Source organism: Carettochelys insculpta, chromosome 3 (genome assembly GCF_033958435.1).
Source record: "Carettochelys insculpta isolate YL-2023 chromosome 3, ASM3395843v1, whole genome shotgun sequence".
In the NCBI taxonomy this organism is placed as follows: Eukaryota; Metazoa; Chordata; order Testudines; family Carettochelyidae; genus Carettochelys; species Carettochelys insculpta.
Window position 1 is genome coordinate 94,188,083 of NC_134139.1, and position 13,970 is coordinate 94,202,052.

General features: G+C 42.9%; 1 protein-coding gene across 2 annotated transcripts in view; it reads right to left on the bottom strand.

The window, feature by feature from the left end:
- The window catches only part of CCDC170 (coiled-coil domain containing 170), a 92,173-nt gene that overhangs the window by 25,898 nt on the left and 52,305 nt on the right, over window positions 1-13,970 (bottom strand). For both annotated transcript variants that reach the window (XM_074990368.1, XM_074990367.1), the window contains exon 9: window positions 2,601-2,801. In XM_074990368.1, coding sequence (XP_074846469.1) covers window positions 2,601-2,801 — 201 coding nt within the window. The remainder of the gene's footprint in view (window positions 1-2,600; window positions 2,802-13,970) is intronic.

Sequence of the window (13,970 nt, forward strand, 5' to 3'; positions counted from 1 at the left end):
GGTCCTTTTCAAAAGGACCCGCACCTTTCGAAATCCCCTTATCTTGCTCACTGATCGGAATAAGGGGATTTCGAAAGGTGCGGGGTCCTTTCGAAAAGGAGCCCCGTGTAGCCACACCGAGCCGCACACTTTCGAAAGCGTCCTAATGCTATTCAGCGCCTCATTAGTAAGCTTCAAAATATGGCTATTTCGAAGATTTGTGCCTGTGTAGACACAGCCAGGTTGAAAAGAAAGCATGGGTAGGAGGTGTAAATGGCTGCCACCAAGCAGGTCATTGATCTGTAGACAATCACAAAATTGGTTAATGCTGATAGGTGCTTTGTACGTACCCTTTTTCAGGCTAAGGGGAAAGTGCAATTAAGTCCCTTGATATACTGGGATAGCTGGAGTCAACAGAAGCCACCACCTACGCCAGCATGGCACATGTTAATGCCAGAGTAGAAACGATGCTTGATCATTGTCTTCGGTTCATCTCCTCTGGGACACCAGGCACTAGCTACTGTTGGCAGACAGGATACTGGGCTAGACGGACCTTTGGTCTGACCCAGTATGGCCGTTCTTATGAAGCCATATAATCTGAGGGATTTCCTTGGGACAGGCTGTAAATGCAGTGTCTAAGGGATTGTTTGGCAAGGGGCAGGGGGTGCACGTGCGTCTGTTTTAAATAAGCCCAACAGAGAAAGAAACGGTGGGCAGTGGGACCCTAAGAGGGAGCAGAGAGAGAGAGTTCCCTGGGCACAGAACTGACCAGAGGGGTAGACTTGGAAATAGCGAGCAAGAAAATTGCCTGCTTCTACTGGGTTCAGAGAAACAGGGTTTTGTACACATGCTTTGTAAATAAACTGGATTATACCAGAAAACATACCTAGACTCATATGATTCATTTCTCCTCCTGATAGAAACAATCTTTCAAGACTCCTACAATTGTTGAATCACTCTAGCCAAAAGGGCTATGTCTACACAGCGATTGTTATCTCAGGATACATTCATATGTACATTTGAATGTATCGCGAAATAGCCATGTTATGTCTTTTTCTCACACTTGAAATAGCACTGGCTTTTCGAGTGTGGTATTCTGGTTCTGGTACCCCACGTCATATAAGAGGTAATGAAACTTTTGGAAGAGACGCTTATTCCAAACTTTGGTGCAGTTTGGAATAAGGAATTTCTAAATAATTAACATAATTTGAGTAGTGCAAATTGTATAAATCATTTGGAAACCAACTCACCATGTAGGCACAGCCAAGGTATGCAAACATCTTTCTATGCATATTGGATCCAATGCTAAGGACTTCTAAGAGCTCTTAGTTCCTTGAAGGATTGGGTCTGGTATGTCACCCTTCATGGACTGTATCTCAAAATTACTAATCCCCACTCTTATTTCTGAATACACTTAGCTGGATCCCTAGAACATCTGTTCAAAGTTGGGCTAATAAATACTTAAATGAAAATCTGAAATCTCAGTCACTTATTCAGACTGCTTAAAATTATTTATGCAATACATTGGAAAAATCAACACCGTCCAGAAACTATATCATTAAACAACACTATTTAATTTAGTACCATATGAAAGAAGTACATGAAATCTCTTCATTGTTTGCATTAGTTATTAACAGCCCAGTGAAAATTAGCTTGCCGTGGAGGTACAAATGGTGGATACCAGGCTGAACAGAGGGGAAGAAGGGTAGCAACAATTTTTGAAAGCTGATTTTTCAAATAAATAAGGAATCTGGGATACAACTGGAAGGTTTTATATGCATTCTGGTGAATTTTATTTGGGTTTTTTTCTCATATTATTTTCCCCTATCGTTTTCAGAAGGCAATGACATAACACTATTTGCAGACAAAGAGCAAAAGCCCCTCTGCTGTTACTCCTATTATTGCAAAACATCAACAGAGGTAATTAAAAAGATCTTGTTCACTTTCATATCTGCCCGTGGCATCCAGGACATAAAACTGTCAAAGATTTTTTCTGATTAATGATGCTGATGGTTGGGAATGCTACAAATGTCAGCAGATGCAGGACTGGGACACTGAGGAGCAGGTCTTAATATACAGAGACTGCTGCTAGGTGGCAGAATAGCAAAAATAAAAATACTGATCATTTAAAAAAAAAGATTTCTTCTTCACACCACCTCCTTGCAGCAGACACCTGAAGATAATTGAAAAAATGAAAAGCCTTTTCCTTTATGAGGATAGTAGCATGGGGAAGATTAAACAGATAGCTCAGTCTCTCTTCCTGTATGTAGGAAAAGATGGAGGTTAAATTTACCAAGATTTACTGTAGTAGCAAGACACTGACACAAAATGTGGAGGACCTGTGTCCAGAGACAACAGACAACTTAGAACATTCACAGGCTTCTCACCAAAGCACAGATGCTGGACGGATGACCTGGACTCTACCTTTGTCTTTCTTGTCTACCTCTCCAACTAGCTGGTCCAGTTATATTTCAAGCCCTTATTTAAAAGTTTTACATGCCCCAAAGCAACAGCATGTGAACTCAGTCTGAGCACTCACTAAAACACAATAAATACACTCATAGCTAAATCTCTCACTTGCAGAAAACATTCCCACAAATAGAAATCTCCAGTGCTGTTACCTTTTGTTTCTCAAGCTTCAAACTATCTCGCATCATGTCTCCAGACACCAACTCCCCATCCAGACGCATCAATTGATCCTGGAGTGTCTCAAATTGTTTTTCTGCCTTCTTGGTCTTTTGCAGAGCCTCCTGATGCAATTTGGTCTGAGTCTCCAGCTGCTCAGTCAGTTTAGCTATTTGGGCTTCAAGCTGGGGCACCATCTGAGCAGCAAGAAAACCAACAAGACAGAGAACTTAGATAACCTGACATGTTAGAGGCATGAGAAAATTGCTTCCCCAAGCTACCAAACAGAAGAAGGCTTCCCTCTTTAAAATAATTGTTTTTTTTAAAAGGAAAAACAAAATATGGGTAAATATTAGAAAATATGCTGTATGCAGTGTTCTTGTAGCTGTGTTGAAATTAGAAATTTCAGGAAATTAGAGAGACAAAGCTTGTAAGGTAATATCTTTTATGGAAATGATTGCTCTAGGTGAGAAAGACAAGACTCAGGCTGGATCTACACAAGGACAGAAAGCTGATCCCAGATATGCAATTCTAGCTACATCATTAGCATAGCTAGACTCAACGTCTCAGGATTGACTTCCTGCCTCTATGTAGATCGGGGCTCTTCAAGTTCGTGCTGACATCCCTTACTGGGGTGGACGGCCGAGCCTGGAGAGATCCATTTTGCCACGTCTTCACAGATGCAGCAAAATTGAACCCTGAGAGATTGATCAGAGTGCATCGAACATCGGGTAAGTGTAGACTCAGCCTTAGAGATTGCAGAGCTCTTCTTCAAAAAAATGACAGAAGCTGTTAAAAAAAAATGGTGCAGTAAGGCTCTGATTCAGAAATGGAGAACACCACAAAGACCTTATTATCTATGCCCACTCTGTTAATTAGTTTGAACTAGCTAACTCTTTTGTAAATGTTAATGGAAACATCATTCCAGAACACCCATTCACAATTTACCTTAAATTTCATCTGAGGCTACAAGACAAAAGCTTTTCAGTCCTGAAATGTTGAGTGCCAAGATTAGCATTTACAAATATATCAGCAAAGTTGAGTTAATTGGTAATTAATCACTTTCAATTAAAACAGGCCACAAACTCTAGCCTGCAGATACTCTGAAAAAACTGAACATTTAGGAAAATTAGTTAATAAGATTTAATTAAGTAGGGTCTACAGACATATTACCCTCTAGTGTAGATAATACAAAACATTTTTTAAAATGCATTAGCTGGTCCTGGTTAACATCAGAGAACATACAGTGCTTGAGGAACAATTGATATGTTTTTAAAAACATGTCACCACTCAGTTTCAATTTGCTTTTTAACACCACTTAATTAAAATATCTTTGCCAAACACATTTTTTCTAAAGCTGAAAAGAAGTTAACCTGAGAATCAAACAAAAATTGTTTAGCTGTTCTCTATTAACTTTATAACATTTATGTGATTCACTATCCAATAAACTCAAAGGAATGGAGTTAAAAATGAATTGTTTAATAACTGTAAATAGCAACAAGATGGCAAACTACAATATGCCAAATATTAAATTAATTGGTCACATTCAAAAGGTTGATTTTTCCCACCTCATTTTATTTTCTTATAGCTATTTGGTTTGTATCGCATGTTTATTTTTAACTCCACTCTCAGACACTCATCCAACCTTTCCTTTATATTTAGCATCTGTTGGCCTCATGTTTCCAATGCACACACAGCTACACTGATTCTGCAGAACAGAGATCATCTGAGGTGGTAAAGTAAGAGGTGTGGGCTTGCCTACAATTCAAATGCTACAGCAGCATTTCTACTATGCTTCAGCATAGACATTACCTACGCTGAGGGGAAGGGTGCTCCCATTCTGTAGGCAATCCGCTTCCCAGAAAGACAAACAGATGAACACAAAAATTCTTCCTTTGTCCTCATAATGCCACCTCACTCATGGGTATTGATTTTTCACACCACTTAATAATGTGGCTAGGTCATCCTAACTTTTTAGCATAGACCAGGCCTCAGTGAGTGAAATATGCACTTACTGATGCTATCACTGAAATGTTATCATTTATTTCAATGGGGAAAGCATGAGGGCTTGATTAAAATCCATTACATCAATAGACATTCCCAGGCTTTAATGGGCTTTGGATCATGTTGATCCAATAACTGCAAAAGTATACACTTTATTTGAAGATGACAACTCATTTATTCTTAGGGCATGTGCAAACTGTGGCTACACTAGCAGCCCAGCTACAGCACTGCAGGTATGCCACAGTACTGCCCAGGGTAGATGCTTCCTACATAACTGACATGTATTTAAGCTACCTCTCTGAAAGGTGGTAGGTAGGCTAAAGAAAGAATTCTTCTGAGTCCTCAGCTACATAGCTGGGTTAATCTAATTTTTAAATGTAGACCAGCATGAGAGTTATCAGTGTTTGGTTGGTGGTCGGTTTCAAGTGGAGTGCCCCAAGGATCGGTTCTAGGGCCAGCATTGTTCAACATCTTTATTGATTACCTGGATGAGGGGATGAATTGCACCCTCAGCAAATTTGCTGATGACATGAAGCTAGGTGGTCAGGTAGATAACATTGGAGGGTAGGGATAGGGTCCAGAGTGACCTAGATAAACTGGAGGATTGGGCCAAAAAAAGGTTCAACAAGGAGAAGTGCAGAGTCCTGCACTTGGGACAGAAGAATCCCAAGCACCGTTACAGGATAGGGATTGACTGGCTAAGTAGCAGTGCAGCACAAAGGGACCTGGGGATTACAGTGGATGAGAAGCGAGATATGGGTCAGCAGTGTGTCCTTGTAGCCCAGACTGCTAATGGCATATTGGGGTGCATTAAGAGAAGCATTTCCAGCAGATATAGAGAAGTTATTATTCCCCTCTACTTGGCTGGGGAGGCCACATTGGAGTATCATGTCCAGTTCTGGGCCCTCCAGTACAGAAAGGATGTGGACACATTGGAGAGGGTCCAGCGGAGGGCAACAAAAATGATTAAGGGGCTGGAGCACATGACCTATGAGGAGAGGCTGAGGGATTTGGGCTTATTTAGTTTGCAGAAGAGAAGACTGAGGGGTGATTTGATAGTCTTCAACTTCCTGAAAGGGGGCTTTAAAGAGATAGACTGTTCTCAATGGTGACAGATGGCAGAACATGGAGCAATGGTCTGAAGTTACAGAGGGAAAGGTGTCAGTTGGATATTAGGAAACACTATTTCAGCAGGAGGGTGGTGAAGCACTGGAATGTGTTACCTACAGAGGTGGTGGAATCTCCATCCCTAGAGGTTTTTAAGTCCTGGCTTCTCATAGTGCTGGCTGGGAAGTAGAGATGGCTGAACAAACCCCTTTGACTGCTGACTTGAGACAGGAGAAAACCAATAGGTTGGAGCTGGATAATGAAGGGGAAATGTTCCATGGAAAAGGGGTGCTTCAAGGCTAAAGAACTGTCGGAGGGTGGGGCCAGGAGAGGGGAGGCAGGAGTAAAAACAGAGCAGAGACAGAGCTGGAAATCAAAGTGGGAGCAGCTGAGGAGCAGGCAGCCCTAGATCAACTAGGGCCAGCTGATCCTACTCAGGACTACCTTTACAAGCTCTTCTCCACACAGGGCAAAGGAAGGGTGGTGAAGGAGAGTTTGGGAGACGAGAGAGGAGAAGGAAGGAGACTGAGAGGAACACCTAGGGCCACAAAAGAAAAGAGGAACCTCAGCAACCCAGAGGGCTGGACTGCCCCAACCCAGGGAGGGCCCAGAGCCCCACCAGAGACTTTGAGGAACTGGTCAGCTGAGGGAGCCAAACTAAGGAGGGGACTTGCCGCCATGTCTACCACTAGAGGAAGGACGTACCAGGGAGAAGCATCTGGGGGAAGTGGCCCAGGGAGAGGAGCTGCAGGGGCCAGGGCGAAGGAAGTCAGGCCTCACAGGCAGCGACTGCCCAGGGTCCCTGGTCCAGAACCCGGAGCAAGTGGGTGGGGACCGGGTTCCCCCACCCAGACTCCCCCCTGCCCCAACAAGGGTAACGGGGTTCATACGGTGGGGCCAGCAGACTAAACAGAGGACCTGGGGCCCAGGAATGAGACTCACTCTGCCACAGAACCCTCTGACTGAAGCAAGACTAAGCGTTAAGGAATACTGCACAACCAGTAAGCCAGAAGGTAGTGCAAATGACATGGCTGCTGCATGGGCATGATTGTGTGTGTGGGGACATGGATGAAATGGTACAGGGAAAGCAGGAACTGGTACTGAAGAAAAAGCAGTTACAACAGTGTTTGGACAGATGGGTGTGAATTCATAGCGGGAAAGTTTAAAATGGTGATTGTGCTTAGAAATACGAATGAGACAAAGCCAGCAGAAATGGAGAACACAATAGGAAAACCTCAACACACACAAACATTGTTAAAAGTCACTAGAGCAGCAGCTCACTTCCTAGCAGATGCAAATAAGGCAGTGGGAGGCAATCAGAAGTGTGAGGCAGAAACCAGCATTTACCATGCCTAACTTGGTGACCATCATGAGGTGGTAGTGGTTGTAAGGTTAAGAGTTAAATTGTGATTAGGAGACCACTGGAAATACAGTGGTACACCTGATGCTGACTCCAAAATCTCATTCAACCCCAATTAGCCACACATGCATAATGTCACTCATTTCCACAAAGGAGGCTAAACACATAGTCGCAGAAGCCAATCTTCCCACAACAGAGCTGATCACGAACACAGGAAGATGCTCCCCTAGAGATACCAAAGGTATTGCCATGAGACTGGGACCACTGAACTGTGGCATGGCAAATGCACCCCTCTACTAATGCCATGGACCTAACACAACTGGCTCAGTTATGCTTCTCTCTTTGTGACGCACATGCTCTGGACATAGGCATACGTTCTTGGTAGCAGGCCACTACTGGACCCTAGAAATGGATAATAAGTGGACACCAAAGCATCGGTACATGTTCTAAGTCCTTAGTGGATCTCTGGAGGGTGACCAACCAAAAACATAAATAGTTATTAAGCAAAGAAATGGATACACGTGGGTGACTCACACGAAGTGGCATCAGAAAAATCACTCAGAAGAAGCACATTGGAACAGCAGAGCTGATTCCTTACCCAAAGCTACTGCTACAAATAACCACAGCATAGACACAGACTACGTAGAACAAACAGAGGCAGTCACTAGTCAGGGAAAAACTTCAGGAAAAGAAATAGATACATTGGACTTAAGTACCTGTCAAGAGGGGGATACAGAAATTCAAGAAGCACAACAGGAATGTTTATGACTATATAAGAGGTGTTTTGGCATGTTTACGTCCTTTTTCTGCCACAGGAAGTTCCAGTCCCAAAGTGCCTCATATCAGGGCTACAGTAGATGCTGCTCCAGCTGGGTGAACGACCAAGGCACCTCTGAGGCAGAGAGGCCTCATTGAAACTTAACTAGGGTCAGGACCTTACAGTGATTTTATCCCTTAGCTGTTTACTGGGTGTGCATGTACTGGCTCAACTCCGCTTTTAATGTTCTCATGGGGCTGAAGCCAAGGTTGCCCTTGTTACTGGTTTTTCTAGGTTCCCATGCTTAAACACAGGTGTTGGGCTGATATGGCTAGCTGTGTTTATGACTGTGGGGTTTTGAAGCTGCAGTATATGGTTGGAAACTGGGTTATGCCACAGGAATGGAAGTTTCCATTCCTGCACTCTAAGGCTTTTAGGGCTTTAGACAGAGCTGCTGGCATCTTACATGACAGGGACCTGCTTCAGTTTGTGCATGAGCAAGGACATAGACGAAAACATCATCAATAACCGTGGGCTCAGCACCCGTTGGTGTCTGATGCCTGTCTCACTATTCCTTTCCATCTTTCCCTGTCCAGTGTGGAGTGGCTTAGTTTCTGTAGACTAGTTTCTATAGTTTCTGTAGACCAATCTACTACATCATCTACCCATTCTCTGTGGGGTCTGCCTCTCATATTCAAACCATCCATTATACCGAATAGAAGGGTCTTGATTTTTCATTCTTCATTCATTCTGCAAACATGCCCAAAGAGTTGTAGCTTCCATTTTATAACCTTCTGCAGCAGGTTCTCTTTTGGCTGTATCTTCCTATACAATTCCTCATTGGTGACCTTCTGCATCCATCCTATTCTCAGAATCTTTCTATAACGACTTCTTTCAAATATTAATATTCTTATTTTTGAATCTTTCATTATCACTCATGCCTCGCATCCGTATAACATGCTGCTGAATACACACATTTTCAAGATGCTCAGCTTCGTTCCTTATCCATCATAGATGAAAACAGGATACTTTAAAATAGGTTTAAAGATACAGAGTGGTGGCCAGGCATGCAAATAGATATAGATCAATGGCGTGATGACTGTCTGCAGTGCACTATGGGTATTACTGATTGTCAGGTTTAAAAAATATATATTGGGGCACCAAAGAATAGAGGGCCCCTTGTCCCAGATTCAGACAGCTTACATAGGCCCTTTATTCACCACCAGCAGAAGGAATAAATACTTCCTAGTAATAGTAGATTCCTTGTCCAAATGGTTAAAAGCCATCCCTCTAAAAACAATCACTGCCTCAGTCACTGGCCAGCAGTTCTTTAGTTTTCTCAAGAATGGGAATTTCCAGAGTAACTGATTCAGATTTCAGTTCCCATTTTGTGGGAGAAGTTGAGCAAGAACTAAGTAAGGCTTTACACACTCTGCAACATTTCGACATAGCTGGACACCCTGAGTCCTACAGACAAGCTGATCGAACCAATCAGACACCAACGAAAGCTTTTAAAAATACAGTAAAGTGCTCATGAAGGACTTGGGATTAAAACCAACCAATCATCTTAAGAGCTCAAAGAGACTCTAAAGCTATGTTTACACTACAGCTCAGAGTTGATTTTAAGGCACGTAGCTCAAATTTACCGCATCACTGTCTTCACTGCAAATACCATTAGGCTGATGTTGGGGAGCACTAAGGTCGACATTCTTACATCGACCATGCAAGTTGGAGTAACACCAAGTACAAATTTTAAAGGTCGGATTAATGTTAGTGAGGAAACAGCACTACTTTAAATCAATTTTATTGGTCTCCAGAGGTGTCCCACAGGTATCCCACAATGCCCCACAGGTGTACATTATGTCCACTTTCAACTCCCCTGCTCTCCAGGTGTGCAGGAAGTAGGAAAAAGGAAGCCCATAATTTTTAATTCATTTTTTTATGATCAGTGTGGCGATCGCATCTAGCCATGAAAGAGAGCCCCAGCATGGAGATACCAGGAGAGCCAGGGTTTCAGTTTGGCTAGCAGGCTAGCCCCCACCCTACTACACTATTTGGTAGCTAGGCTGTGGGGGTTGTGCTTGTACAAGAGGCCAAGAAACTTCTTTCCTGTGCTGCACATTTGCATGGGGTAGCACTCCTCCTCCCACAGGTGCCACGTGGATGACAGGCTGGCCATCATCCTGACCATACCACATGGCTAGCCCTCGCCCCACTACACCATGTGCTGGCTGCACAGTGTGAACCACGCTTCCAGACAGCAGCATGTCCTGGCCTGTGTGGCGTAAAAGCTTCTGTGCTTCACCTTTTCCTGGGGTCGCAGAGTGCCGTAGGGTGGTTTCTCCCATGGCAAAGATCTTGAGGAGTGGCTGACCTCTGCAAGGCAACACATGCTGGGGTGATGGCTCCCCTAGTAGGAAATATTTTGGTGGGCTGGCACCAGGGGGGACAGCTACCCCCTGCAGCAAAGATTTTCAGAGGCTGACTGGTCCCTGTAATGCAACACATACCAGGGGATGGCTAATAAACTAGGTGACTACACCATGTCAACAGGAGCCTCAGCTGGCCCCCATTTATGTTGGGGGTTGGCTCCTGGGATTCCCTACCTTCCCTCTCTGTGAATAATATTAAGTCTTTCCCTATTCACATGGATCCAGAGTCTTCTACTCTTTGGTGTTCTTTCACCATGGGAAACCTAGTTGAGCAACCTGTTGACATGGTTTAGTCAGGTCTTTCCCCTTGGATTCACTATTTTTCCTTCTTTCCTTCTGAAAAATGGCCATTTGCTCTCAACGGGAGGGGGATTAGGGCATTGCAGTCTGGAAAGATGACAGTGCATGCTCTCAGGACACATCTGGTTAAAAGGTCCATAATGCAGACGACTCTGACAGTTTCTCTCATCGGGGAATGAGACTTCTGAAAAGTGGCTGTTTGTTTTCAAAGGGAGGAGAATGAGGGCGATGCAGTGTGGGAAGATGACATCACACACCCACAACCACTTGGGGGGCATTATTTTCCCCCACGGAGCACCAGCAAAAAAAAACAAACAAAAACCAAACAGGATGCAACAGGGCTGAGGGGAACTGAGAGACAAGCTCTCACAATGCACGGCTGCAGGAGTCAAACTTTGGCGATTTACTGTGGAAGTGCTAAATTGACTGTGGGAAAATGCAGATACTCAACTTCAACTTTATAAAACCCAGTGCCTAGTGCCTGGAAAGGAAAGATGGTAACAGATAAATGGGTGCAAACCTTAGCAGAAATGATAGCTGCTTTATATAAGCCAATGGTTGCAAAGCTAGATACAGTGCGGCAAAACCTGGACAAAAACCTGGGCTGGGGAAATCCTCCTCTAATACGGGAATTAGGCCAACCAGTAATGCACAGGAAGTTTCCGACACAAGAGCATTCTTTGACATGTCCCTGGGATGGCCCCTATTCTATTGTGATTCAGTTCAGCCTCAATGTTTAAATCCTGGTAGAAATCCTGAATGGGAAAATGGAAAACCCAGGCAGCAATGGCTTCATTTCTTGCAGCTCAAAGAGTAGAAATGTAAACCACCTGCCCTGCAAGGAAGACTGACTGTCTTCTCCTTCCTGCCAACCACCCTTCCTGACTAGAAGGAACAGCTTTGGGCCACTGGAAAATATCCGTTGGATGGGCTTGTCAGTGCCTACCCAGCTGTTGAGGCAGGAAAAGGCCAAAAGAAGTCCTTAGCTTAACACATCCATCCTTATGTACGTCACTGTTTCATGGTCACCCTGTAATATTGATCCCTGATTCTCCAGGTATATACCAGGAAGTAGGGAGTTTGTTCTCTCTTTTCCGTGACTGACAAATCCCAAACATGAGCCTTGGCATCCCACCACTGGGCCAAGACTCCGCTTTTTTGTAAGCATTTGTAGTCTGGTGCTGCCCAAACTCTATGCTAAGCCTCTGATCCCTCTGTTTAAGGTCTGAAAAACAATTACACTTTCTAAAGTCAAGAGTGAATGCAAGCAAAGCTAGACTAAAAACAAACAACAACCTGCACTTTCTTGAGAATGATTCATTTAAGAGCGTGCTCAAGTCCTTTCTCATGTACTTATTTCAATGTCTTACCTTTAAAAAGAAACTCTCCTGAGAGAAACAGCCCATACTTCTTTATTAATGTGCTTCTCTTTGGAACAAGGCAGACAGAATGACTCCTTCTCCCCACACGTCTGCATCTGACACACAGTTGTCAAATCATAACATTTCTTCAGCCTGCAAGTGTGATTTTTTGTATCTTTTTATTTACTGAGCTCAGCCTTATATAGCTAAAATCCCTGATTTTTTTTTAAGAAAATTAAAAAAAAACAAACATAAAGCTTACAGGGACAGGAAGCAAAGAAAGGAAAGTGAAGCTTTGCTCTTCTGTCCTTTGCTTTTTTAAGCTGAAATATAAATAGTATGCGGGCACAGATGATAACTCCATAATTAAGGCCAAGTGAGTCTTGCATTTAAAATAGAGGTTGTGCCCAGTCATGGCACCCAAACAACATTAACGCTGCCCTGTGGTTACACTAAAAGTAGGTCTACGCTCACAGGTGATGTGGGGGGAAGGGAAACTATGTGTGGTCATGTGCCCCATCCACACTTCTGCTGGGTGATCCACTGAGGTGAGTCAGGAGGTAAAGGTGGTGCATCCCCCCACCTAATATGGCTGCTCAACCCATTAAACATTCTTCCATGCCCTGGACATGCCTCAATTTGAAAACTTCTATTCTAGACCCAGTGGTGATTTGTTGGGTGGTCACATCCACTCCCTTTAAAACTGTGCCACCCAATATTATTGACACTTATGTGCCACTTCTGTAAAAAGGCATGGTTTTAATTCAGATGAAATAATCCTATTGGCTAATTTGGGTTGAAACAACAGTGATGACATGGCAACACAGCTATTTAACTTGGTTTAGCAGCTCAAGTTCAATCCTGAGCTTCCCTAAAGTCTTCAATTCTAGCAGCTAACCCAGGTTAAAAGCCAAGTTGCTGTATGTTCACTGTTATTTGAACCCAAGTTAGCTAACGTAGGTTAACGAATCCAAGTTAAGAACATACCTTTTCATGCCATGGGTAAACTGGGGAGGGATTTAAAAAAATCTAATGTGTTTTAAAAACAATCTAATGTAATGTGAAATTACAACTATTATGTATGAAATCACACCTGTCTAGCTGCTGCATAACACTACTACAGGGAAGTTAAGATTGGTTAAGGAAAAGTATGCCTCCACACTTTCATGTCTGGGAGTTCTTAAATTCAGCTTTAGCTTTGAATTTCCCAGGTTTATACTACTTTTTTGCGAGATGACTATGCCCCTATATTTTACCCTAAACATCTCGCATGTACTTCCAAAATTAACTTTGTTTTAAACACAGATTTTGTGTTGGAAAATATAGTCCCAGATATACACATATATGTGCATGATACTACTGTTCTTACCTTTAAAACATCTTAAATTAATTTGCCTTCTGTGGTATATTTGAAAAAGTTGTTACTGCAATCATTCTTTTTGTGCCATGGCTAACAAAACAAAGCAACAGCTAAGCAACCTTTCAATATACTCTTCCTTAAAAGGAGCCATCCAATAACCTTTAGCTGCAGCTTTGGACAGTCTAACTGTGGGTCTATTTTTCAGGGTGTAGAGTCACATTCTTCCACAATGACATTCAAATACCACTGTATGCATGCATGTATATTTAGCTTTCAGGCCATTTGGGTCACCTAATACCTAAACCGTCTAAGCCTCTCTTGTTGCATCATTGCTTATGGGACAAACAGAACCATTCCTTTGTTCCTTGACTTTGTATTTGGGCTTATTATCCTTAATATTCTGGTTTCCAGTGTCAGAATTAGTTGCTCTTCTATGTAGCTACCAGTGATAGTTCCAAACACTAACAATATCTCAGACCCCATTCACATTACTCTGCATTTAAGTTGATTTTATCATCACATAACCAAATGGAGAGATCATCATAAAATGAAATGCATGTGAAAATAAACTCATGGAATCAAACACTACACAAAGCAATGCTAAGTGAGCACAAAGCTTTGCAGTACAGCAGAAAACTTACTTGATCTCCCTCAACCTACAGCTGTCTGTTTCAGCCCTCTAGAA